At 37.5% G+C, this 26,070-nt stretch overlaps 1 protein-coding gene across 1 annotated transcript; it reads right to left on the bottom strand.

The window, feature by feature from the left end:
• Positions 1 to 178: 178 nt before the first annotated feature.
• LOC124077641 (myosin-1) lies at positions 179 to 22,698 on the bottom strand. Its single transcript, XM_046422097.1, has 38 exons — positions 22,495 to 22,698; positions 22,243 to 22,386; positions 21,957 to 22,113; positions 20,856 to 20,883; positions 19,971 to 20,085; positions 19,780 to 19,872; positions 19,582 to 19,645; positions 18,818 to 18,916; positions 18,622 to 18,725; positions 18,362 to 18,500; positions 18,030 to 18,148; positions 17,792 to 17,941; positions 16,795 to 16,965; positions 16,039 to 16,351; positions 15,885 to 15,952; positions 14,688 to 14,775; positions 14,484 to 14,601; positions 14,072 to 14,195; positions 13,847 to 13,983; positions 13,493 to 13,748; positions 11,707 to 11,949; positions 11,450 to 11,626; positions 10,478 to 10,623; positions 10,305 to 10,395; positions 9,826 to 10,215; positions 8,936 to 9,062; positions 7,423 to 7,541; positions 7,079 to 7,275; positions 5,657 to 5,840; positions 5,213 to 5,378; positions 5,003 to 5,127; positions 4,259 to 4,567; positions 3,969 to 4,172; positions 3,414 to 3,539; positions 3,155 to 3,325; positions 2,772 to 2,876; positions 2,558 to 2,653; positions 179 to 437 (listed from the first exon to the last, which is right to left on the bottom strand). The coding sequence occupies exons 1-38, from the start codon at positions 22,696 to 22,698 to the stop codon at positions 285 to 287; spliced, it is 5,820 nt and encodes a 1,939-aa protein (XP_046278053.1). The 3' UTR covers positions 179 to 284.
• Between the last annotated feature and the right edge of the window lie 3,372 nt (positions 22,699 to 26,070).

Raw genomic sequence — 26,070 nt, 5'->3', positions numbered from 1 at the left:
ACAATCAGAGAAAGGAAAATTTGTGCTGCACTTGTGTATAATGCATCAAAATGCATTCTACTGTTATACATACCTAATTAGAATAAATAAATAAATTTTAAAAAATAGGTCACAAAAAAAGATAATTGACAGGAAGTAAAAAGAGAGAGAGAGAGAGAGAGAGAGACTGACTCACAAGTTCTTGGCAGATAAATTTTTTATCTCCAAAAGTAATAAGTACAAAACAGAGTGACAAAGATTTTCACATTTTGTGCCTCTTTGGTCACTTACACCATTTGAATGAATTACTCTTCACTTATGATTTTTGTGTGAACTTCCCGGCTCTTCACCCGTAGTTTGTTGACCTGGGACTCAGCAATGTCAGCCCGTTCCTCGGCCTCCTCCAGCTCGTGCTGGATCTTGCGATATTTCGCAAGGTTGACATTGGATTGTTCCTCCTGTGAATGGGAATGCATTTATGAGGAAGAAATGTTCAAATTTCTAGATTTTTAGGTCAATGTGATTTGAACTTCTTTTTACTTAAAAGTGATTCACTAGTAAAATTTTTAAAGAAATCTAGAGAAATGCTTTTTATTTTTTTTGTTGTATTAGTTACTTTTATGCTCCTAAACTCAGATAATATGGAAAGGCAAATGATATTTTTTCTCTGAACTTTAAGAAAAGCTAAACATGTTAGAACTATAACTAAATATGCCAGGTTTTCAATCTTTTTCTTTCTTTCTTTTTCCCCAGGATCTTGAGAATGGAACACCAAACCTTTTAAAAAGATTTAATAGATTGCACGAAGGCAATCTATTTTAAACCAAAATACTAGTCTTGAATATAAATTGTTGCCACTTAATTAGGTTTACAAATTAAACAAGTATATAATTTCCTTAAAAAGTCTGAGTGGTCTCTGATTATGCTTAAGTATATAGCAGAGAATTTGAGAAGACCACTTCTAGTTTATTCTCCATAATTCATTGTTTTTCTAAAAGTCTCTTTAAGAATCCTCCCCAGATGTGACATTCAGATTTGGAACATTCATAAAACTTAGAATCACTAAATAGCATACCTTAAAAAAAAAAAAACCACAACACCTCAATCATCCTTTTACAGATGAGGAAAGAGGAACTAAAAATTAAGCAATTTGTCCAAGGTATGAGTGTGAATGTGCACACGTGGGTCTTTCTTTATTCTCTCTCCCTTCCTGTCTCCCCACCACACACACTTCCCCACCCTCTCTCTTCTCTCAGACATTAGAGGCCAGGGAAAAAAAATAAAAACAATCAACAACCAGAAGAACTCATTTGTGATATATAGATATGTATATTTGTATTTAGGAAATTGGCATTATTTAATTATTATTTTAGATTAATTATGGGATGGGAAAATGAGAGAAGGTGGAGCCCCAAGAATCTACTGGTTTGAACATAACTGAGACCTCTGAGCTCCAGACTCTTACATTCAACTCTATAGTTGGCATGACTTGAATATATAATGGCATTTCACATTTAATGTATCTAAAACAGAATTCATGTTTCCTTCTTGCCCTGCAAATCTGGTTTTCCCTAGTTCCTCATTTTAGCCATTGTTAACGCTATCCACCTGGTTACTTATACTGTAAACTTGATGAGTTCCCTCGATTGCCTTTCTTTCACCATCACAAGTGCAACATGTTACCATATCTTGTGTTGTGTTTCCTCCAGAACATATTTTGAATCTTTCTACTTCTTTCTTTCTGCTCTATTACTATATTATCCAAGCCACAAAACCACCTGGAAAACCTCCTGATATGTCTCCCTGTGCCCACTGATGTTACTCAAGGATATGTGGCATTCTCCACATATTCTTCAAAAAAATATAAATCAAGTCATGACTGACCCAGGTGAAAACCAGTACCCCACTGTACTTAGAATAAAATCCAGATGTCTTGCTATGGTCTGGAAGACACTGTGATCTGCCTTCTGCCTAGTTCTCCAGCCCCCTCTAAGGCTGCTCTCTTCCTTATCTTTCTGCTTCTTGAATCAAACTCTTTTACATTCAAAAGAATTTGATGTGTGGTGGTGCACACCTGTAATCCCAGCGGCTTGAGGCAGGAGGATTGCGAGTTCAAAGCCAGCCTCAGCAAAAGTGAGGCACTAAGCAACTCAGTTAGACCCTGTCTCTAAATAAAATATAAAATAGGGCTGGGGATGTGACTCAGTGGCTGAGTGCCCCTGAGTTCAATACCTGGTACAAAAAAAAAAAAAAAGTTTTGCATTTGCTCTTTCCCCTTCCTAGAAATGTTCTGTGCATATGTGTATGGGTCCTTGCATATACTTGGAATAGAACTTGGGGCCTCCCATGTGTCAAGCCCACACTCCACCACTGAGTTACATATTCCATAGAACATTTTCTCTGACTTGTCAAATGTTTGGTTTCATCTCATTGTCAGGCCTTCACTCAATCATTTTTCTTTGATTTTTTTTTCCCTCATTTTACTCATCCTTTATTTTATCCTTTGACTAAATCAGCCTGGTAACATCTGAGAACTAGAGGCTGCCCAGTCACTCTTGCTCAGGGCTTCTAAACTCACCGCTTCCTCAGCTTGTCTCTTGTACGCTTTCACCTTTGCTTGTAGTTTGTCTACAAGGTCCTGGAGTCTGAGAACATTCTTGCGGTCTTCCTCAGTCTGAAATAATATTTTAAGGAGTGAATTTCTTGAAAGTATCAATATCATCACCTTTTGTTGTACACAGTTTTTAATCTATTGTAGTTGGGTAAGAACCGAGATAGGCCATTTTCCTTACTTGGTAAGTGAGTTCCTTCACTCTTCTCTCATGTTTGCGCAGGCCCTTGACAGCCTCAACATTGCGTTTCTGTTCATTTTCAACTTCTCCTTCAAGTTCACGTACCTGAAAGAAAGTGGACATTAAAAAAAAAAAGAAAAGAAAAACTTACTATCATCCATATACTCAATGAATTTCTACTTCTTCAAATGATCCACATATTTCTTTTATCACCTTCATGTGCAGATTTTGATGTCCTCATCCAACTGCCCCATTATGAGCTCTCAGACTGTAGGGAATAGCTCTCCTTTATCTTAGGATGCCCTCATCATCTAGCAATACTAGTTATTCAGAGTTATAAGCTGGTTGGGAATGTGATAGGAATACATGTTGAAAAGACCTACCCTGGCTTCAAGTTTCTGAATCTGCTTCTTGCCACCCTTCAGTGCCAGTTGCTCAGCCTCATCCAGCCGGTGCTGCAGGTCCTTCACTGTCTGTTCCAGATTCTTCTTCATCCGCTCCAGATGGGCGCTGGTGTCCTGCTCCTTCTTCAGCTCCTCAGCCATCATGGCGGCCTGGTTAGTAGTAAAACAGAATCAGTTAATAGCTGAGAGAGCACAGTGGGATTCAAGTTTACCCACCAATGTGTTGTCCTCTGCTCACATCAGTGATGGCCTTCTTGGCCTTCTCTTCTGCATTTCGGGCTTCCTGGACAATGTCCTCCATCTCTCCCTGGATTTGGGAAATGTCTGTCTCCAGTTTCTTCTTGGTGTTGATCAGGCTAGTGTTCTGGTTAAAATATCAAATTTAGAAATATTAAGTACATGAGAGCAAAATTAGCATGTCCAGTGCTCTAATGAACTCTTAGTTAACTAGTATCCTTTGTTGTTCCATAAAGGATCTGATATATTTTTAAAAGATAATTTTTAAATATATTTTTAAAAGATAATTCTGTATGTCTTAGTTCAGATTAGCAAAAATATTGTTATGCAAAAATATTGAAAGTTTTAAATTTAATTCTCCATAACACATTATGAATGAATTTCTAAGTAGCACTAAGATCTGAGCAAGAATTTCATCTTCATTCCTTTATTTTTTGTTTGGTGGTGCTGGGGATGGAATCAAGGGCCTCATGCATGCTAGACAAGTGCTCTACCACTGGGCTATACCCTAAGCCCCTCCTTTGTACTTTATTTACCATTCTAGTATTATAATCACCTGGGTGTGGAGGAGCTGGACACGCTCACTGGCATCCAGGAGCTCCTGTTCTGCGATTTTCCTGCTCCTCTCGGTCTGCTCCAGTGTGGCCCGCAGCTCCTCAATCTCAGCCTGAAGCAGGTTGGCTCTGCGCTCAACCATGGCCAGCTGTTCCTTCAGGTCCTCCTGGCCCCGGAGAGCATCATCCAGGTGTAGCTGGGTATCCTGTGCAATGAGAGATCATTGAGATATCATGTTCTCAGGCTGCAGTCATTCCAATTGTCCTAGGACCATCTTTTGAAGCCATTTACCTTGAGTATGCCTTGAGTGTTCCTATAGTTCCTCAGGGCCTCAGCAGCCATGCGGTTGGCATGGTTCAGCTGGATTTCCATTTCATTGAGGTCTCCCTCCATCTTCTTCTTGATCCTGATAGCATCATTCCTGCTCCTGATCTCAGCATCCAGTGTGCTCTGCATTGACTCCACGACTCTAATGTGGTTTCTCTTCAGCTGGTCAATTTCCTCATCCTTCTCAGCAATTTTCCTGTCAATTTCAGACTTGACTTGGTTCAGTTCAAGCTGGATGCGCAGGATCTTTCCCTCTTCATGTTCAAGAGATGCCTTAAAGTCCGCAAAAAGTAACATTAGCAGGGGTATAGAAGTGTGTAACATTCTAGAAATAGGAATTAGTTTCCTATATTTGTGCTGCCATGATACATCTTTATTCCATTGTTCAAGAAATGTCTACAAATGTGTTATTGTTTTGTATGCCTCTATCTCCACAGCTAGATCATGCCCTTGAGTGCAGGACCATTACTTAACTTACTTATCTTTGTTTTCTCATTCTCTAGCACAGTTCTTAATGTATAGTTATTTTATTCTTATACATATTTAATTCTTCATCTTCATCTTTATAGTACACAGAGTAAAAATCATTTTTCATTTCTCATGATTCAATAACCCTTGCATTCACTAGACGTTAATTCCTCTTGTAATTGTTTTAGAGTGTAAAAGAAATGAATTAACTCCTTTTAGAGCGTAAAATAAAATGTCTACCTCTGCCTCCTCTAAAGCAGCCTGAAGTTCAGTCTTTTCTTGCTCAATTTGCTTCTTTATTTTTTCCAGTTCATGGATACGTTTCCCTCCTTCTGCAATCTGTTCAGTGAGATCAGAAATCTCCTCTGTTGGTGAACAAATAGAGAATTTCGTTGAGAGGGGAAACATTCTTTCAAATCTTTTATTAAAGAACAGGTAAAATATGCTCACGTTGCAAATTCTTATTTTCCCGCTTCAAGGTTTCAAGTTGGTCTAAGGATTCCTCATAAGCATTCTTAATCTTGAACAGTTCTGTGCTGAGGGAACGGGACTCCTTTTGAGAAGCTTCCAGTTCAGCATGAGTTTCTTCATACTTCTGTTTCCATTCTGCCAGGATCTAAAGGGCAAGAAATGGTCCAGAAACTTAAGGAGAAAGTTTGATGGAATGAAAGCCATCTATTCTGGCAGCTCCCAGCCAGAGTTGAAGTGATCTGGGACTGAAAACTAATTGTGACCGAGAAGAATAGGAAGCACAGGAACATCTCCTTCACACCCACCTACCAGAGAAGCAAGCTACTGAGAACAACCCTCAGGTGGTTTGAATGAGGCACACGGAAGGTCACAGGCTCTGGTTAATCATGTGTTGAATATGGAAGCAGAGATGGGATAGAATACCTTATCGAAGTTCCTTTGCTTCTTGTCCAGGGCTGCACAGGCAGCATTTGTTCTCTCCACATCAATCATGAGGTCCTCCACCTCATTCTGCAGCCGCTGCTTTGTCTTCTCCAGGGAAGCACATTTGGCATTCACAGCTTCCACGTGTTCCTCAGCATCCTGCAGACGCTGAGCCAGCTTCTTCCTAAACAGTGAAATACAAATGATAGAAGTGAATCACTATTGATAGTGATTCACTACCAACAGATTTGGGTGTTTCAAGTGGGGACAAGTGAGCAACTCCCATGGGCAGACCTCTTTAACACTTCACTTCTCAGGCTTGGTTTGTGCTTCCACTTCTATATTAACCCATTGCTACTACCCTACAACAAATACTGAAAACTTTCAAATTTCAATTTTGTTGGACACAGAGTCTGCCATTAAGGCTATCCATGACAAGTCTGAGGCATCTTCAAGGTAGCTGGTTTATTCTTCCTTTGTAGAATATTCACATCTACCTTGAATTAATGTTATTCATGCCTGCCTCTACTTAATTTTAATCCCAAGCAGGTGGAGTCTGTATCATACCAATCTTTGTATTCTTGTGAGCTGTCATATATATTAAGGACTCAAGTGTTGGGTATATTGAATTCAAATGAAATACACTCGATTTTGTATGTTTAATTATATCCCTTATTTTTTACTGGCTTTTTATTAATCCACTAATTAAAAGAAGCTTTCCCAACTCAATATATATTTTGCTTTGAAAACTCATCTCAGAATCTCTCCTAAGCATTTACCAAAACATTCATTCCAGAAGAAAAAATGACTCAATGTCATCTTAAACTTTTGTCAAATCTGTTGGTCCTTTCTTGTCCATATTCTTCTTACTACAATTTAGTTTTTAATTATTTTGAATATTTACTCCTTTTTAAATACTGTATTTTCTTTCTTATTATAGAATTTTCTTATACATTTTGGTCTTTAACAACATATCTCTACTTTTCCCCTACAAAAAATAAATGTACATATAATCACATTTTTACATCTAAAAAGAAAGAACTGAGCTTTAAAGTTTTACACCCATTACCCTGGACCAATTATTCCATTAGTGGTTGAGAGGGAAGAGAATTGGCAGAATGCAAGTAACTTGTATTCAATTAGTCCCTGTGTAGGTGAAATGAGGTCCAAAGTTCCCCCTTTAAAAATGAATTATTCAGCTTCCTCTTGTCTTTTATCCTTTTCTCTTCCAAATCGCTACTGTCATTTCTTTCCCTATCCAAGGGCGCTTGTATTTCTTGCTTAGGGTTGTATTTATGTTTTTTCCCCTACTTTTTTAGTTTTGGTGGGAGGGAGCAGGGATCCTCTTTGCCCATTTAGAACTCATAACAGATGTACTTTGTTAACAGAAGTATTTCCATTTTAATTAAATCTAGAACATACTTGGCCTCCTCCAGCTCCTCTGTGCGCTGGATGGCATCAGTCTCATATTTAGTCCTCCACTGAGCAACCTCACTGTTGGCCTTGGACATGGCCCTCTGCAGCTCAGCCTTGGCTTCCTGCTCCTCTTCATACTGTTCCCGAAGCAGGTCACAGTCATGACGGGAGGACTGGAGAGCGTGAGCCAGGGCACTCTTTGCCTGAGAATATACAGATTGGCAACCTAATTTTATATCTTTAAAGTAGTGTTTATTCCCCAAGCTCCTATAGATCACCAGTAGAAAAATTTGTGAAAGTAAGTTAAAAACAACCAAAAAACAACTATACTGATGACAAGTAGGATTTACCTTTACTTCCTCTTCAAGCTGCCTTTTCAGTTCCTCAATCTGCTGTGTGAATGCTTGTTTGCCCCTTGAGAGTTGAGAAACTAATGAGTCCTTTTCATCCAGCTGACGTGAATATTCACCTGTGAACACCAAGATCCAGAAAACTCAACCTGACTTACATGCTGGAGAGACTGAATACAAAAAACACCAATATCTGCTTCAACCCTGATGAGCAAATCTATGGAAAAATAAGAAGTATGGAGACCTTCAAAGTATATTACATGCTTATGAACAACCCCAAAGATTTCAGATGACATTTAAGATTATATGATCACAGTAGAAAGTGATGAAGAAACCTGTGAAAAGAAATGTAAATCAAACCAACGAAACATTCAGTGCTTTTTACCTGAGGCAGTGGTGTTGGTTTTCTGACCACTGAAAGTTTATTGAAACAAACAAACAAAAATTATTCTATGAAATGTAGGAGGCTCTAAACAATTGATTCTATAAGTAGAAGTGATGCTCAAAAGAAAAGTTTGGAAGCATTTTTATATTAATAAATGATTAGTGGTCCTCCTAAGCCCAGGATGAGTTAGTTCTGAATAACTAATCAGTTCCTAAATGAAATGGCATTTAAATTTGTCTTCAATTCTTTAAATGCTGTAATTCAGAATATACACTAGATTATATTAGAAGAGGAGGAAAACCTTCAGCACCATTTTTTTTTAACCTAGTTACTTGGAAAACATCTCATTTGACTTTAATAAGAATCACAAGTTTTATTTCTTTCATAGTATTGACTTACTAATAAGCAATTAATTATTACTAGGAATAAACATGTATAAGAATGAAAAAAACACAAGGAGCTTTTTGACTCTTTGAGAATATAGTTTTTATTTTCAGGAAATGTACTTCCTGCCTTTATAACTAAAAACTTTACTTTGAATCTTGTTATAAAAAACATTTAAGACGGGCATGATAGTCCCCGCAGCTTGGGAGGCTGAGGCAGGAGGATCACAAGTTCAATGCCAGCCTTAGTAAAAGTGAGGCGATAAGCAACTCAGTGAGACCCTGTCTCTAAATAAAATACAAAATAGGACTGAGGATGTGGCTCATCGGCTCATCGGAAAACAAACAAGTAGTTTGTGAAAGCATTTTGAAAAGGTGATATTTGATATTTGGTATTTGATAACTTTTTGATATTTGGTATTTGGTATTTTGGTATTTGATATTTGGTATTTGATAACTTTTTGATATTTGGTATTTGATAACTTTTTGATATTTGGTATTTGATATTTGGTATTTGATAACTTTTTGATTAAAACCAAATCTGCTTTAAAATGTTCCCAAACCAAAGGACCTGAAATGATTGAACCATCAATTGATTCATCAATCTATGAAAGAAAGCAGCTACATGCCAGTGGTCAATAATTTGTTTATGTTAGTAAATACCTCCAGGAGCAGTAATATATGATCTAGAGTAACATAGCCAGGGTAAATCTGCATTCTAGATAAGCAACAGTAAATGGCCCACCTGATTCTGTTTGCAAGCGTGCCCTCTGTGCCGTCAGCTCATTGATCAGCCTCTGTTGCTCCTCTTCCTTAGTCTTGAGCTCACTGACTTGATCTTCTAATGTACGGCACATCTTTTCAAGGTTTCCCTGCATTCAAAAAGTAGTAGAAGGCATCTCAAGCAAGTATTTGCCCCCAAGAAAATTTCAGTAATCTGAAACTTACATAGCTGCAATAATCATTTACTTTGAGAATAAACTATTGTTATAAACAAATAAAACAACAAGGACCTTAGATGGAGGAGATGGAGGAGAAGGAGGAGGAGGAGGAGGAGGAGGAGGGGAAACATTGCTTTGAGAATTTAACATCTTGAGTTGGGGTTGTGGCTCACTGGTAGAGCACTTGCCTAGCACATGTGAGGCACAGGGCTGGATCCTTAGTACCACATAAAAATAAATAAAATAAAGGTATTATGTCCATCTACAACCAAAAAAGTATTTAAAAAATTTAAAAAAGAATTTAACATCTTTAGTAAATTGTATTCACTGATATGAGATTAATAACAACTAAGTCAGCTCATGAGATGTTTGTGAATAGCAAATTATATTGTGTCTAAGGGGAAAATAAAAGCTCAGTAATCAATATGAAGGGTTTTAAAAATCTCAAGTTGGATGTATTTTTTTTTTATTTGAAATAGGCTAAGTTTTCAGCCTCCATATTATTTGGGTATGTCTACTGTTGAGTAAAGAGTGAGCAAGCTGGGGTTAATTCCCTACTCCAAGTGCCCCAGCTTGTATTACTCGAGTCTCTTCTTGCCAATTATTGAAAGTTTAACACCCAAGTCTCTTCTTGCCAATTATTGAAAGTTTCTGTCCTACAAAAACCTCCTTGAGACTTAAATCATAATTATACCTTGGATTTGGAGATTGTCTCCATGTTACTAGCAAGGTCATCAATCTCCATCTTCATCTCACTCTTTTCTTTCTCTAGCTTCTGCTTGACCCGCTGCAGGTTGTCAATCTGCTCCCCAAGTTCAGCCACACTGTCTGCATGCTTCTTCCTCAGGGTGGCAGCTGTGGCTTCATGTTGCAGGGTGGCCTCCTCCAGGTCCCTGCGCATTTTCTGGAATTCAGCCTCCCGCTTCTTGTTCATCTCAATCTGGGCTGAAGTGGCTCCTCCAGCTTCTTCCAGCCGCTCACTGATCTCCTCCAGTTCCCGAGAGAGGTCAGAGCGCTGCTTCTCTGCTTTGGCCCTGGAAGCCCGCTCTGCCTCAATTTCCTCCTCCAGCTCCTCAATGCGAGCCTGGAAATGGTGGAAAATACAAACTCAGTTTCTTGTGCCAGTCATTTATTTTTCTTGTTGAATTAAAGTGATGGAGATCATGTACTTACCTGTAACTCCTTGATCTTCTTCTGCAGCTGCATACCAAGTGCCTGTTCATCTTCAATCTTGCTTTGCAGATTGCTCATTTCAAACTCTTTCCTATTAGAAGAACACTTTATGTCAATCACAGAAATACTAATAGTAATTTCAGCTCCTGAAACTTTTGTCACTTGCTTCTTACTTTTTAAGCTTTTCATCTAGTTGTTGCTTGTCGTTTTCTATATCCATTGTGGATTCTTGGGCCAATTTTAGGTCTCCCTCCAGTTTTCTCTTTGCCCTTTCTAGGTCCATCCGGATTTTCTTTTCTTGTTCCAAAGAGCCTTCAAGCTAAAAGTTAGTAATATATGAATATAGTTCCTAGAATACATCACTTTTTGTCTCAGGTTGAACTTTTAAATATTAATTCATATCTTATCAGCAAATTATTTTGGTTGTTATATGAATTAGGAAAATTATCCCATAAATTCCATGCTTGTTGATATTTACCTAGTCCAAGGATTCAGCATTTAAAAGGTGAAATGTGCTGAACTATACAACAAACTACTAGTGAGACATCATGTCTTCTGTATCTCTCTCCCCATTCGAATCCCTTGTAATCAATACCTCACCACATGGGATGGAGACCATGACAATATATTTCAAACAGTGATTCTTGTTAATGTTTCCCTTACTCATGCCTTTTCAATTGGTTCTTTATTAGATATCAGATCACACTTAAAGCCAAATTTATCTTCCAAATTCCTTATTTAGAGTTCCCTTTGTTCTTAATAGTCTAAACTTTAATGACCATTATTTCTTCTTTACTGTGTTCCCTGCTTAGAATACAATCCTGTTCCTTATCCTCCCATAGTCATTAGCCTTTAAATCTTAGCCAAATATCTGTTTTTGTTTGTACAGATTTTCTTGATGAACATACTAACCTTTCTTCCCCTTAACTCTTTTTAACCATATTATATGTTACTCATAGCTAAGTATCGTTACTGACTTTGTAAAATTACTTGAGTGTATATCTTGGCCCTTGCAGTGAGGATTATGTTCTATACTTCTTATTCATAGGAAGCACTTGGTGAGTACTCATTGAATCATAAGAATGAAAATTCATGTGTGCTTAGTTATAAAATGAAAAATTATTTTTACATGCTGCTAGGCTTACATCATCCACTTGCTGTTCAAGCTTGGTTTTAGCTTTCGTCAGGGTGTTGACTTTGTCCTCCTCTGCCTGCAGGTCATCCAGGGTCTGCTGGTGGGCCTCTTGGAGGGCCTTCTTCTCCTTGGTCAGCTTAGCAATGGTTTCATCCAGGCCTGCCATCTCTTCTGTGAGGTTTTTCACCTATAGGGGTTAAGAAAGAGGTGACCTCTGCTACTGACTGAGAAGAACCTGGATACAGTACAACAGAGTATGTTTCATACCTTGTTCTCTGTGGCATGCTTCTCCTTTTCAACCTTGGCCAGTGTCAACTCAAGGTCATCAATGTCTTTCTTCAGTTCTGAGCATTCATCTTCCAGTTTCCTCTTCTTGGCAGTCAGCTCAGCGTTGATCTCTTCCTCATCCTCAGCTCTCTCGGTCACCTCTTTGATCTTGGCCTCAAGCTGGATTTTGGTTTTGATCAGCTGGTCACATCTTTCCTCTGCATCAGCCAAGCTATCTGCTTCCTATGGAGAGACAATAGACACTTTTAGATTTGGGTTTCTTAGATAAACCCAAATAAGCAAATTATGTTTTAAGGCATTGCATTGTTTTTTAGCTTTTCACCATTAAGAAAACACTAATTGGCCATTAATTATTAATTGGAGATTAAAAAGAAATTTAAATCATGGTTCCTGATTAAATTTTGATATTGTTATATTTGCTATGACATATGTTTAATGTGGGGCATATAATTTCAGATCAGTTTTCTTTGTTTAATGTTTATTTTAAGAAACTTTAGAATATGAAGAACCAGTAAACAAAAGGCTTGAGTATTTAGGAAGTAGCTGAGAGGAAAGGGTGATAACAGAAAAGTGACTTAAAGAGAAGATTTGTCCTCCAGTGACAGAATAGTTTGGAATTAAAGAGAACACATGGAAGAACGAAGGAGAAGGGGACATGTTCAAAGGTGATATTTGGTAAGTAATAGGTGTGCTGCTCAAGAGAAAAAAGAAGAGTTTAAAAATAAAATCTGTGACATCATGGAAAATATTTCTTGCTCAAAGTTGTATCCCTAGTATTTTTAATACATAAAATATTTACTGAATTGGTATTTGATGGAGTATTGTTGAAAAGAGGTCATACTGTACCCAAAGAAGAAGAGAATACATGAATCACACTTACATATTCCCTTTAATTATCTCTTGATTCTTGAAAGTATGATGACCCTCTTCTCAATTTAGAAAATTCTAGTTTATTCAAAGTGCAAGAAAATTATAGACCAACCTAGTTGTTTTGTAATTCATCTTTCTTTCAATTTTTAAACTATGTGTAGAAAATCTATAGACCCAAGGGCCCAATAGATTCCTCTTCTGAATTCAGAGAACTGGGGTGTAAACTTTAATGTTTCTCTTATTGATTTTGATGCCAGTTTGGGGCCTAATAGTAGATTAGACAATGGCCCTTCATCAAATATTTTTCCTCAAGCCTCTGAATATTTATTGGGTCTTTAGAAAGAGACTATCAGCTCTGTGTCTCATGCTTTGTATAAAAATTGACATTATCTCTAGAAAGCCTTGCCATTATCCTTGATACACTCCTACTCTTTCAGGCAGTAAAAAGTTTCTAAAAATAAAACTGAGCAGAAAGTTTGTAGGGGACAGGAGATATAAAAGCTCAGAACACTGTTTTCAAGTTCATGTGTTTTCATTACAAATTCTCTTCATTGACTATATTGGTCAATTTTTCTGTTTTATTTGCATTTTTTTCAGTAGGGAAAATTTTAGGTAGCCAAGATTTTATTTCCTATCCAGGATTCTTCCAGGAAGGACAACTAGAGGAAAGGAAAGATTTTTTTTGTTTATTTTTGCTTCCTGAACAACAAGGAATCCTACCACATTGATTTTTAGCAATGTTGTACATGAAATCTTATAGAACATTCAAAGAAATTGTGAGTTAGAAAAGACTGATAACAAGTCACTCTGCTATGTGGAATCTAGATCTTTCCTTAGTGATCACTGAACTGAAATTTTAGCATGATATTGGGGGAAAATGAGTTCTGATACTCACAGATTGAACCTGGAGTTGCAGGTCATTTTTCTCTTGCATCAGAGCAACCATTTTTTCTTCTAGTTCTTTTCTTTTGGCCTCAGCCTTTGCGAGGCTTTCTTTAGTTTTTTCAAATTCCTCTTTCATGTTGGCCATCTCCTTCTCTGTCTCTGCACTCTTGAGAAGGGGCTTGATCTTGAAATATAGCTTCATCCAGGGCCAGTGCTTGACATTCATGAAAGCACGGACATTGTACTGGATACAGAAGATAGACTCTCTATGATAGGAAAAGAAATGTTCAAAATTAGATTATAACATGAATCAGAATTTAAAATGCTAGGATGATAGGTTAGGTAACATTATCTTTGCTAATACCGTCTCTCCACCATCTTCTGGTATTCCACTCTTGCCAAGAACCCTCTGCACATGGCCTGGGTGCGGGTAATCAGTTGGGCCAGCTTGTCATCTCGCATCTCCTCTAGGAGCCCCAGAAGACCAGCTTTGAAAAAGACCTGTGTGGGGGCAGTGTTCCAGATTAGAAATGTTGCATAAAATTCAAAAGAACAGGAATAGTATCAGATTGGATTTAGAGAATGTTACCTTAGTGTGACCAAATTTATACTGGGTGTGGTCAATGTCAATGGACCCAAGGAGCTTCTCAGAAGCCTTCTTGCTATCAATGAATTGTCCTTCAGGGATAGCACTTGCATTCAATACCTTGTATCTGTTTAATCCAAATAAATAAATAATATCAAATATATGATAGCTGTTGTCACCAACAAGAAATCTTCCTAGCATAGGAACAACATAGCCATTGGGTGGTCTAACTTAAACAAGAAATCATATCTACTTTTATATCTATTCTCTGTATATTCAAAGGATTTTATACTTTTTATATGTCCATAAATAGTCTTAGTTTTTCTCTTCTATTCAATTTTAATAGAAGGCAAAAAGGATTCTTCATTGAAAAATTAAAGAAATTTCTTAAATTATTCACATGAAAACATCTGACCTCTGTTTGAAGTCTGCATAGACGATTCTGCTTGGGAATCCTTTTCTACAGATGCGGATGCCTTCCAGCACACCATTACACCTCAGCTGGTGCAAGACAAGTTCATGCTCCATGGCACCTAAAAGAAAGAATGCATGTGCCATATCTCATGGACTACAGCAAACATGTTGGAGCTTGTCTGGATAGATATTGGAAATCTCTTACCAGGAGTTTTGGTTTCATTGGGGATGATGCACCTTACAAAGTGGGGGTGAGTACTCCTCAGATTGGTCATCAGCTTATTTAAATTCTCCTGTAGAGTCATGAATATTTGATTTTAAAATGCAGTGTTTTGTACCTTTATATGTACAGACATAATGATCCCATTCTTGGCATTGGTTCAGTTCTAATGAATAGTGTTTAGATTAGAGTTTTCAAAAGAGTTATCTCTGGAATTTCCACTTTCCCAACATGTGATCTGATTTGGTACTTTTGTACATTATATATGTTTCCTATTAGCTTTCGAAGTGGTTGTTCAATGCCGTTGAATTTTCTAGCTTATGCTGTAAATTTAGTATGACATTTTAAACATATGGAAATATACTCCACCTAGTCTTCTGCCTAGATATATGGTCTGGTTTTAATAATAATTCATTGTCTTCCTCCAGCTCTCCCATTTCTCTCTTTACCCAGCTTTCAGTTTTGTCTACCTCTCTATCACATGTTTATTCCTTTATCATATATTATGTTGTAGATACAGAGTTGTGTCCCCCTATTGGTTCTGTAGAAAGTAGCCTTTTTAATATCTCATTCTGGGAATTGACAGAAAACCAAAGGCCATGTTACCCAGGGTAAAAAGTTTTCCATTCTATAGAAATCCTCCAGTTGGAATAACAGAGCTTCAGTTATTTGGGATGGAATTGCCAAAAGAAGAGTAAAGTTTCCCTAAAGAGCCATTTCTTATCATGTCTGTTTTATTTTATTTCTTTCTTTTGACTCACCTTCCAGTTCCCATCACTATTCATCTGTCTTTGGCTTTCAAAATCTATTCATTTCAGTGCTATCCTAATATAAGCTTAAGTACCTGAATCACTTGGAGGCTCCCAGAGGCTCAAGCAAGTCTCATGCTACACTAAATCCTATTCCCTTGGGGACCTTCCCAAACCCCAAAGTTGAATTTTGCCACCTGATATTTTTGTCATTTGCTTGCATCACTTCTTGGCTCTCCTTTCTTATTTATTGAGGCTTCTCTTCCAAACTATCCAGATGCTCCCTAAAACTCAGTTCTACCACTGTTGACTGACCAGCTTCCCTGAGTCATACTCAGTTCTAAAATTCTTGCAAGATTTATATCCCTTTCTCCACACAGAAGAGTAAAATTTAATGTCCTATATTCAGTTAGAGAGAAAATGAAGTTTTTACCCTGAAGAGAGCAGACACGGTCTGGAAAGAAGAACCCTTCTTCTTGCCAGCTTTCTTTCCACCAGCCTCTGTGGGGCAAAGAAAGCACAAGCAATCATAATACACATTTTCTTTGCTTATGTTTTATGTAAAAGATTGACTTATTGAAAATTACCTGCTTCAGCAGCAGCTGCAGCTCCAGAAAAGAGATAAGCTAGAGTTTTCATTGAAGACTTCTGATACAACCCAACCACAGTCTCATTCAGGGGGTCCTTGTTCTTATCCAGCCAGCCAGCAATGTTGTAGTCCACAGTGCCTGCATAGTGCACCAGTGAGAAGTGGGCCTCAACCTTCCCCTTGGCAGGCTTGGGCTTCTGGAAGTTGGCAGACTTGCCCAGGTGCTGTTCATACAGCTTGTTCTTAAAGGAGGTGTCTGTTGCCTTGGGGAACATGCACTCCTCTTCTAGGATGGAGAAGATGCCCATGGGCTGGGAGAATGAAAAGAAACAAATGCCGCATGAATTCTGTGTGCTTAGAGAAACAACATGGGACATTAATAATCCATTTGACTAATTCATTCTTTAATTCCACAGAGTTAATGAACTCTTATCTCTTTGGTCAGATGTCACTAATTTAACAAATATTTATTGAGTGTCTATGAAGAATAAGGTGTTATATCAGGTTTTGGAACATGACAGAATAAGAGAGATGAGGGCTGTGCTTTGGGGGAGTTTGTGTCTTTATGCCAAGGGCCTTAGAACAATATTTGTCCAAGCATGACTTGAAAATTAGCTTTATCAGAATCCAATAAAAATATTTTAGCATGGTACAAAGAAAAATATTTTATCATAGAACATACCAAGTTTTTATGAGTTTCTTTTACACACTGTACAGTGGTATAATCTGTGGTCTGAAAAAAAAGCAAACGAACCTTCTCGATGAGCTCAATGCAGGCAGCCAGGTCCATCCCAAAGTCAATGAACTCCCACTCGATGCCTTCCTTCTTGTACTCCTCCTGCTCCAGCACGAACATGTGGTGGTTGAAGAACTGTTGCAGTTTCTCATTGGTGAAGTTGATGCACAGCTGCTCCAGGCTGTTGAACTAAGTAAGTGGAAAAAACAAATTAAAGTTAAATTTATAACAAAAGTTTTATCTTTGAAAGGGGCTTTCTCAGTTGAGTAGGCTGACTTCCCTCTTAGGGTGATAGGTTTTGTCCTCCTGTGGTAAGCCCTGACTGAAATTTCATCCAGTTTCTATCAGTCCACATATAGAAAAAGTTTAGAAATGTGTCCTCTAGATGAGATAGTACCTTAGAAAATACTGATGTCAGGTAGAGGACAAAGAGTAGCCTTATTTCCTATGCTATGTAGTATTCTTTCCTAGGCAGACAAATTTGAATTTATTTACGATGCCATTTCCATTCTCTATACCTTGGTATTTAAACATCACTTCCCTTAATTAGTCAGATAGGAATCTTAAAGTCTTTCTTTGAATTTTTTCATTGTGTTTCTACCATCTCTTTGATGCCATCTTTGCCTTCACCATCTTCTCAATCACAATCATCTTAAACACTATGTGCTTGGGACTGTCTAGTAGCTTTAAATTCAGAAATCATGTTACTGGCAAAAAGATCTCAGAAATGAATGTATTATCTGAAATGCAAGATGCTTTACCTATGAGTCTTCACTGAAATTGCTCAGTGATCAATTAAATACCATTCCCCTTATCACATAGTTAGGAATTGCAGAGTTGGAGTTTAAATTTAGTTCTGTATTATTTCAAAGTTTTTGCTCTTTTATGATCTTTTGAACCTTTTTCATGTGTGAATTAAGTTTATAGTGCAGATATTTTTTATAGATCTTTTCCATGTATGACTACAGCAACAAAATTTGTAAACTTTTCTGCTACAAACTTTCTGCTAACTCACATCAAAGATTTCAAAGCCAGCGATGTCCAAGACCCCAATGAAGTACTGCCTGGGCTGCTTGGTGTCCAACTGCTGGTTGATTCGGGTGACCATCCATAAGAACATCTTCTCATAGACAGCTTTAGCGAGAGCACCCACTGCATTGTACACCTTCACAAACAGTAATGTTTGTTAATATTATCAAAAACATGTCACGGAGGCCTGGGATGGGTGTGATTCATTGAGATCATGCACTTACCTGTTGCACAGTCTGGCCTTTGGTGACATATTCATTGCCGACCTTGACCCTGGGGTAGCAGAGGGCTTTGAGCAGGTCAGCAGAGTTCAGACTCTGGAGATAGGCTGCCTTGTCAGCAACTGCAGAAACATAATTCAGGTACCAAATATGACCTACTCTTGGGCCCCACAATTCATAGGGAGAGAGTAGTGAGTATATTGTATTATAAAAGGTCTGTGTGAGGGTAAATTTGTATATGTTCATCCAAAGATCATCTGTAAAGGAGACAAGTTTGGATTCAGCTTTTTGCCCTATATTCTTTCATTAAACTCAGATGGAGGTTGGTTTGGTACCTTCAGTGCCATCTGGCTCAGCTTGTTCCTCACGCTGCTTTTGCTTGAATTTCATGTTCCCATAATGCATGACACCCCCTGTGAGCTTATAGATGGATACTCTTTCCTCAGAAGTGAAACCCAGAATGTCAATGGCACTCTACCAGGAGAGATGAAAGGATAAAAGTTAGAAAGACACTAACTTATTTAGGAGAATTTTATTCTTAACCACACCTACAGTGGGATATTATTGTCATTCTTATACATAATGTGTAACTTACATCTGTGGCTATCAACTCTTCTTGATCATCTATGCTGGGCACTGTGATCTCCCCCTGACTGACGAAGGCATAGTCATATGGGTTGGTAGTGATCAGGAGCATTTCTGAGCACACAGAATTGAGGATATAAGTTTTATTTTAGATAATATTAGTACAACAATTAACTTCTAGGCTATATATTTAAGTTTTTTCTTACCAATTAGATCTGGCTTCTTATTAGACATGATTTGATAAAAAATATGGTAGCTTCTTTCTGCCTTTAGCTGAAAAGTAACTCTGGACTTTTCTAGAAGATCTGCAATGGATAATAAACATTGAATTTGGGGAAAATTAAAAAGTGCTCTGGAGTGATTTTTAGAGCTTGAGGTCATCAGTTAAATCTTATTGGCCCCTTAAGATTTCAGCTGAGTGTTCCCATGAGGTACCACATACAATGTCTCTACAAATACCACTGCAGTTTCTCCTATCATCTCCAGAAAGGCAGTGATACATACTTGGCAGAAGACATCATTCACTTCTCATACAGAAGAACCTTGACATTTGGAATGAACTGAGTCTCAAGACTGCTCCTTCCCCAAGGTCTCTTGTCATTCTGTGCCAGAGGGGCTACTAAGAGCAGTAGTAATCAAGGCTCAGATGAGGAAAAAATAACCTGTCTTCCACCCATAGGCAATTCGTTTACCCTTAATGTTACTTTTTTTCCTGGCAAAATCTGAAAATAGTTTGATAACAGGATACTTTAGACAATCCCATTAGTTCCCAATGATTTCAACAGAATCATTAGCTCATGCCTGGAGTGGGTAAAGTACATGTGGGCTCAAGATAAGACTGGCACTAATCACAGGCATGTTTGGCAGAAGACTAGGGTTTTATAGGCTTTACTCTCAGCAGGAGCTGCAGTGTTCTTCCAAATCATCATTTATCATTCTTGAATTCTGTTTAGAAGGTCCTGTTACTCACATGTTTCAATATCAGCAGAAGCCAGTTTCCCTGTAGTGCCAAAGTGGATCCTGATGAATTTACCCTTGTAAGTTAAAAAAAGATGATGTTATATACTAAACTTGGAGGTAGACAAGAGAAATGTGTTTTAAATAAATTAAATATGCTTCCTCTGGTATCTAAAGACAGAGAATACCCTTCTATGACCAAAAGACTTACAAAGCGAGAGGAGTTGTCATTCCTCACGGTCTTGGCATTGCCAAAGGCCTCCAGTAGGGGGTTGGCACTGATGATTTGATCTTCCAGAGTCCCCTGCAAAGGAGAGAGCAGTTCTTGCATCTGGGGCTCAAGAATTTCATACCTGAGAGGCCTAACAGAGCCTGGATTCTGACCATGGCAGCCAGACCCACCTGCATTTTTCCAGAGGTTGCCTCCTCCTTCTTCTTCTCCCCAGTAACTGCAATTGTTGCAAAGTACTGGATGACACGCTTGGTGTTCACAGTCTTCCCTGCACCAGATTCTCCACTGTCCACAAGGACCAACATACATGAGAAAATATGCATTGTGACAAATGAAATAATTTCTACCATTAGCATTTACTACCTCATGCATCTAGATGTTTTTATGTTTCTGTCAGAGAATCTTATAGATCTTTTTGCAGCCTACAAATAGCTCGTATTATTTCTCTTGCTTTGCACTGACAAATAGAGAAATCCATTCATTATTCATTTTAACACATATTGCTTGAGTGCTTAAAAATGTTCCTTATTCATTTCTAGGTGTTTAGATCTGGTTATGAGGGATACACAAAGCAGCCACTCAACAACTACATAGTAAATAAAACATTAAGTAAAAAACTGTATGGAATGTGCATGTGTTCTTCAGCTTCCTTAGACTACAGATGAAGTGAAAGTTATATCTTTGAAGAGACAGATTTTCCCTAAGTAGGACTTGCAAATGTGTCACTGGTATATTTCCAAACAACTCTTCCTCCCATAAGGCTGTGGGCTCTTCTCTGCCCTGTATTAGGATCTAGTCAAGATCATAGAAGGTAATTTATATATCCAACTTCCAGGGAAGTCCTGTGGGATTTTCAGGACTAAACTAGCAAATGAGATAATTTGGAACATTTTTATTTTACATTTGGACTCAGTCTACATCCTACAATAAAGCTAAACTGATATCTAGTTTCTTACTGATCCTGCCATTGCTTTAGTATGAGGGTATTCACTATTTTTTTGTCATTTTTCTAGTGAGAAAAAAATACCAATAAGTCTCAGAATAGGAATACGTACGTGATTAAGATAGACTGATTTTCCCGATCTAAAAGAAAAATAGTGAGCAATCAGCATATGTATTAGTTACATAAATAAAATTTTCTATAGGGAAACATGGCATGTGAGTATATAAGTGTCATATTTTCAATGGTATTTCCAAAATGTTATTGTCATGTTATACATGATATTACTCTTAAGCCAATTAAGTTGGGAAAGAGAAACATAAAATGTTGTCATATCTTAGATTCTTTAAGTCAATACAAGAAGTATATCCTGTTGATTTAATATTAAGAGCCCCATACCCCAAAGCCAGACACTACCAGAGTTGCCATCTGTAGATTTCAATGGCCTGCTGTCTATTGATTAATGCATGATACTGAAAAATTCATTTTATATTATGGGTTTGAACTATGATCTGACAGGCTGAAATAGCATTCTTCAAGCCAGTGTTGAGATTTAGTTTCTAAATGGGTCAATTGGCCTCACAAAGAAAAACCTTTTTTTTTTTCCCTTATGGCACAGATTAGAACCTTAATATGATTGGCCTTCCCAAAAGTGTACCATTGTGTTAAAGAAAGATCAGGTGAGAAAGGGTGTCTCAATCAAAAAGAAATCTTTTTATGAGGGAATAGAACAACTTCTGTGTGTATGCATGTGACCCCAAAACATCATCTTCATTCAAGGAGAGGCTATCACCCCTGAGATATACTCTGATGGCTTTTAAAAGATAATTAATACTTCTAAAAGTATATAATTGATAATCAACAATAAAAAAGGGAATAAAAGGATTTAAAATGTATTTTGCTTTTCTATTCAGACAGGATATGATTCAGATATTACTTAGACTTGCTCTTGTTATTTAAATATATAAAATCTGTTAGTTTCTAAGCAAGAAGCCTATAAACAAATGAAACAGGGATGAAGCATTAGCAAGTTCTGGTAAATTCATGGGAATAGATAGTTGAGATTTAGTCCCAGTGTTGATAGCATATACCTCTCTGGGCTTTGGTCACCTCTTCTTAACAATCAGAGGATTGGGTTGGATTATTTCTAAATGTCTTCTTAACACTAACATTTTGTGATAAAATAATTTACATGAAAACCAATCGAGCCACTCACCAGTCAGCATGAACTGATAGGCATTGTCAGAGATGGAGAAGATGTGGGGCGGGGCCTCCTGGCGCTTTTTGCCTCGGTAGGCTGTTACCACCTCTGCATTATACACTGGCAACCACTTGTAGGGGTTGACAGTGACACAGAATAGGCCTGAGTAGGTCTGCACCAAAAAAGTAAAGAAAATACATATTTTAAAGAAGTATAATTATTTGTCAAGAACTTTAATCATTTATTCTTTAAAAAAATATATATATTAGCTCCCTATAAGTAGAAGGCCATAAGAACTCACGTAGATCATCCAGGCTGCATAACGCTCTTTGAGGTTGTACAGCACAGCAGGCTCGTGCAGGTGGGTCATCATGGCCATGTCCTCGATCTTGTCATATTTGGGAGGGTTCATGGGAAAGACTTGGTCATCTTTCACTGTTACAGTCTACCCAGTAAAACAGGAGAAACCAGATGAGAAAATAATGGTCAGCTAACCTAACCCCAAATAAGGCGTAGTTCAAACAGTCTAATCAACTGCAGATGTTTTACTCACAGCTCCAGCTTCGGTCTTTGCTGTCACCTTCCCGCCTTCCCTGCTCTGCACTATTGCTTTTACAAAGGACTCCTTAGGGTCCGCCACAAAGACTGATGTCTTGGCATCGAAAGGTTTGTTCTGGGCTTCAATGCGCTCCTTTTCAGACTTTCGGAGGTAAGGAGCAGCCTCCCCAAAAATGGCCATCTCAGCGTCGGAACTCATGGCTGCAGGTTATTGATGGCAGCCCAATTAAGGACCCTGCCTCCTGGCAAAGGAAGAAAGGAAATTATAGAAATTCATAAACTAGACCATTAGATTCATCACATTTTAAAAGAGTTTTTTTGTTTGTTTTAAATTCACTGACCGTGGGATGCTTAGCACTGCATTGGGTATCACCACCTCCCTGGCTTGGTTGTAGGTGGAATATCAGTCTCCTTGTTCTGCGCCAGTGCTGACAGCTACTCAATCATGCATTTGGAAAGAGACGCTTGTTTCTGGCTCACCTACTGGGAGATCTATCCTGACTGCTGTCTGTGTTTCATTTGTTATATATTGATATTTATAAGCTGCCTATCACTGGTTTATGCAGAACCCAAAGCCAAGATGAGAGCAGGATGCTGTGGGGTCTTTCAGGCATGATTTTTATTTTCCCTATTGGATTATAAGCAATTTGCAGGCAGGGAGCATTCTTCTCTTTATACATCCTTTGTACCTCTAAAAATACATGCTGGATGCAGAGAAGGGCTCAGGGCTGGCTTTCTGAGGTAAAAGAATGAGAAGTATATGTTGCAAAATTTTAGGAACTATTTTGTACATAGTAAAAATGTTATTATTATAAAGTTGGGAGTTACAAAGATTAATATATAAGAAAGTGGAATTGTGAAGAGCTATGCTTCACATTGTTCTGTTGGGGAAAAAAATTATTATACATCAATTTATCTTGTCCCCTTAATTCTGACAAACCCAGCTTCTTCATCAGTCTTTAGTATTTTCTCAGATTTATTATAAAATATATTACACATGTTTTCTTACCTTATTACTAATATTCTCGTAAAAATTTTACAAACATTTTCCTTTCAAATTCATCTTTTGCTGCTTTAACTAACATTAATAAATACTGTCCTTGATCATCATATATATTTTGTAATAACAAAGATACCTTTTCCAGGAAAGCTCACTTGAATAAACTATTTCACATTTTTTCATTCAAATTTTAATGACTCAGCTAACACATTAAAATGATTTTTCTTGCTGAAAACCATTTTAATACTATATTTTTTAAAATTTCCATTTTACACATTGTGAAACAACATGGAGTTAAGCAGCTTTTCCAAGGCAAGGATTTAGACCATTCTGCGCACCCATTTAGATATTATCTCAGTTTTTATATCATATAGTTCTGAGTAAAAACTGTAGCATGGAAAGTTCACATTTTCCCTATAAATTAATACCCCTCTGAAGTATTGCATTGCATGGTATAATCATTTAAAAGACAAACTACAATGCTAGAAATAGAAAAAAAACTCTACATGAAACTCTCAAAGACTGAAAAAACATTTTCATATATTGCAAAGGATCTGAGTTAATTAGAAATGATTTATAAAGTCCCCCTTAGAGTTTTTCAAAAGAAGCATGATCAGTCATGAAACTGAAACACTTTCATTTTTTAGCACCCACTCCATGCCCCATCCAAACCATTGCAGAAAATCTTTTGCACTCTGTGAGGAATGGGGGGGGGGGGAAGGCTCTTACCTTTAGATATGCAACCTTGAACTGGGTCAGAACTGTAAGAAAAAGAATAAAATTCTTCTGATTAAATTCTAATAATTACTAATAATATTATTATAATTCTTAATTTGGAACCAGGAAGTTACTGGGAAGACTACAACATCTAATTAAAATTGCTGTGGGGTAGGTTGATGCTTCACTGGCAAGGCTGCCAGGGACAGTGGGAACCAGGATGTGTGGCATGCATGCAAGCAGCCAGCATCCCTTCACGTCCTCCAGACACGGCTCTGTCCTCACACACTCTTACCTTGAAGCTTTATGAGGAAAGACATGTCAACTCATTCCAAGAGTACTTTTATAGGCTCAAATATGGAAAACATGTAACCTCCTCCTCTTTCTTAAAACATATTTGGCAAAACATGTTTTTGGCAAAGAAGGTCTCCAAGTCTAATTCCCCTCATATTAAAGATGTCTGGATATAATTAGAAATATTTCCTCTCATATTGGGTTAAGTATATGAACCAATCTCCTATAAATAATTTGAGTTGTTGGCAATCTGAAAGTGATCTGCCCTTGGAATAATGTAAGGTGTTGTTTCAAAGACAGCCAAGTTCTGGAATGCCTGGACTTTGTTGCCTACTGCTCTTCTATTTCACTGAGCAGCCTGAGTAAAGTCTTTTCAACTGCCTTACAATTGTAATATTAGACCAGGGAGGAAAGTTTCTGCTCTTTAGCAGAATATCAGAAGGAGTTTGCTGTTTCCTCCCAAGAAGACTTTTTTTTTTTTTGTTTGCAATGCATTGTGCTTTTCCAATTATGCCTCAGAACTTATTTTAAAACTTGCTTCACAAGGAGCAGCCAAAGATAGACAGCTTTTTTGTTTCCTCCAGTCATTCACCTTTTATTCATCGTGAAATCATTCCATTCCCACTTCAGACTTGTTCCAAAATTGAACTGCCTTACTGAGCAGAAATGTCCTGTTTTTCTCATATTTAAAAATGCAAATTGTTTGTTAAATCCTTTTTCCTCTATGAAACTGAACATAGGAAAAATATTTAAAACGGAGCATTTCTCCCTGTAAATATGAGTGTGTATGAATTCTTTTCCATCAGATACCTAAAATATATATTTAACATTTTGCTTGAAAATAATATCTTGACATTGCTTTCTATTTTAACTTTTGATTTTAAAACATGTTTGTTTTATTGTATCTGTGACTTTGCATCTCTGTCAACATTGTTTGACTGGTCCTGAGACCCACTGTATCCCGTTTGCACCCATATCTGTACTATTGTCCTTATACTAAAATTGTTGTAATGGAAGTAGGTGGATTGCCTTGTGAAAAAGATTTCTGGAGATGCTGGTAGTAATCCTCATTTTATTTTATTATTTTAAGATACCATCTAGTCATTTTACTAATAAAGCAATTGAAATTCAAAAAATAGAAGAAACTTTCTACAAATCACACAGCAGTCCAGACCCCAGTCATCTGACTTGCAGTCCCAAACACTTCCTGGTGAAATTCTTCTATCTGGAGTCAATTAAAGCCATCAGGAAGAGTCTTGCAAAGGATGTGGGTCCAAGAGGGGCTTTTGTAGTCAACTGTTAACTCGCTTTGTTACTACAGGTACATCATTTTGTTTTATTAAATGTCTGTTTCTTTATTAGGCATCTGTAAAATGTAGGTAATAATTCTCAGGAAGAGAGAACATTTTAATAATGCTCTCAGTAGGATTTGATGGGAATTTTAGACAGACTTTTGTTCTACTTTAGAAAAACTATTCAGTAAATGGAAAGCAAGACTTTATTTTATTTTATTATTATTTTTTTTTTTTTGGTAATTACTGCCAAGTTAAGAGGCACTTC

Source organism: Marmota monax, unplaced genomic scaffold (genome assembly GCF_021218885.2).
Source record: "Marmota monax isolate L192 unplaced genomic scaffold, Marmota_monax_Labrador192_F-V1.1 WCK01_AAM20220418_F8-fsc00521, whole genome shotgun sequence".
Classification (NCBI taxonomy): Eukaryota; Metazoa; Chordata; class Mammalia; order Rodentia; family Sciuridae; genus Marmota; species Marmota monax.
Note: the sequence above shows the minus strand (reverse complement) of the source record. Positions and strands in the feature narration are given on the sequence as shown.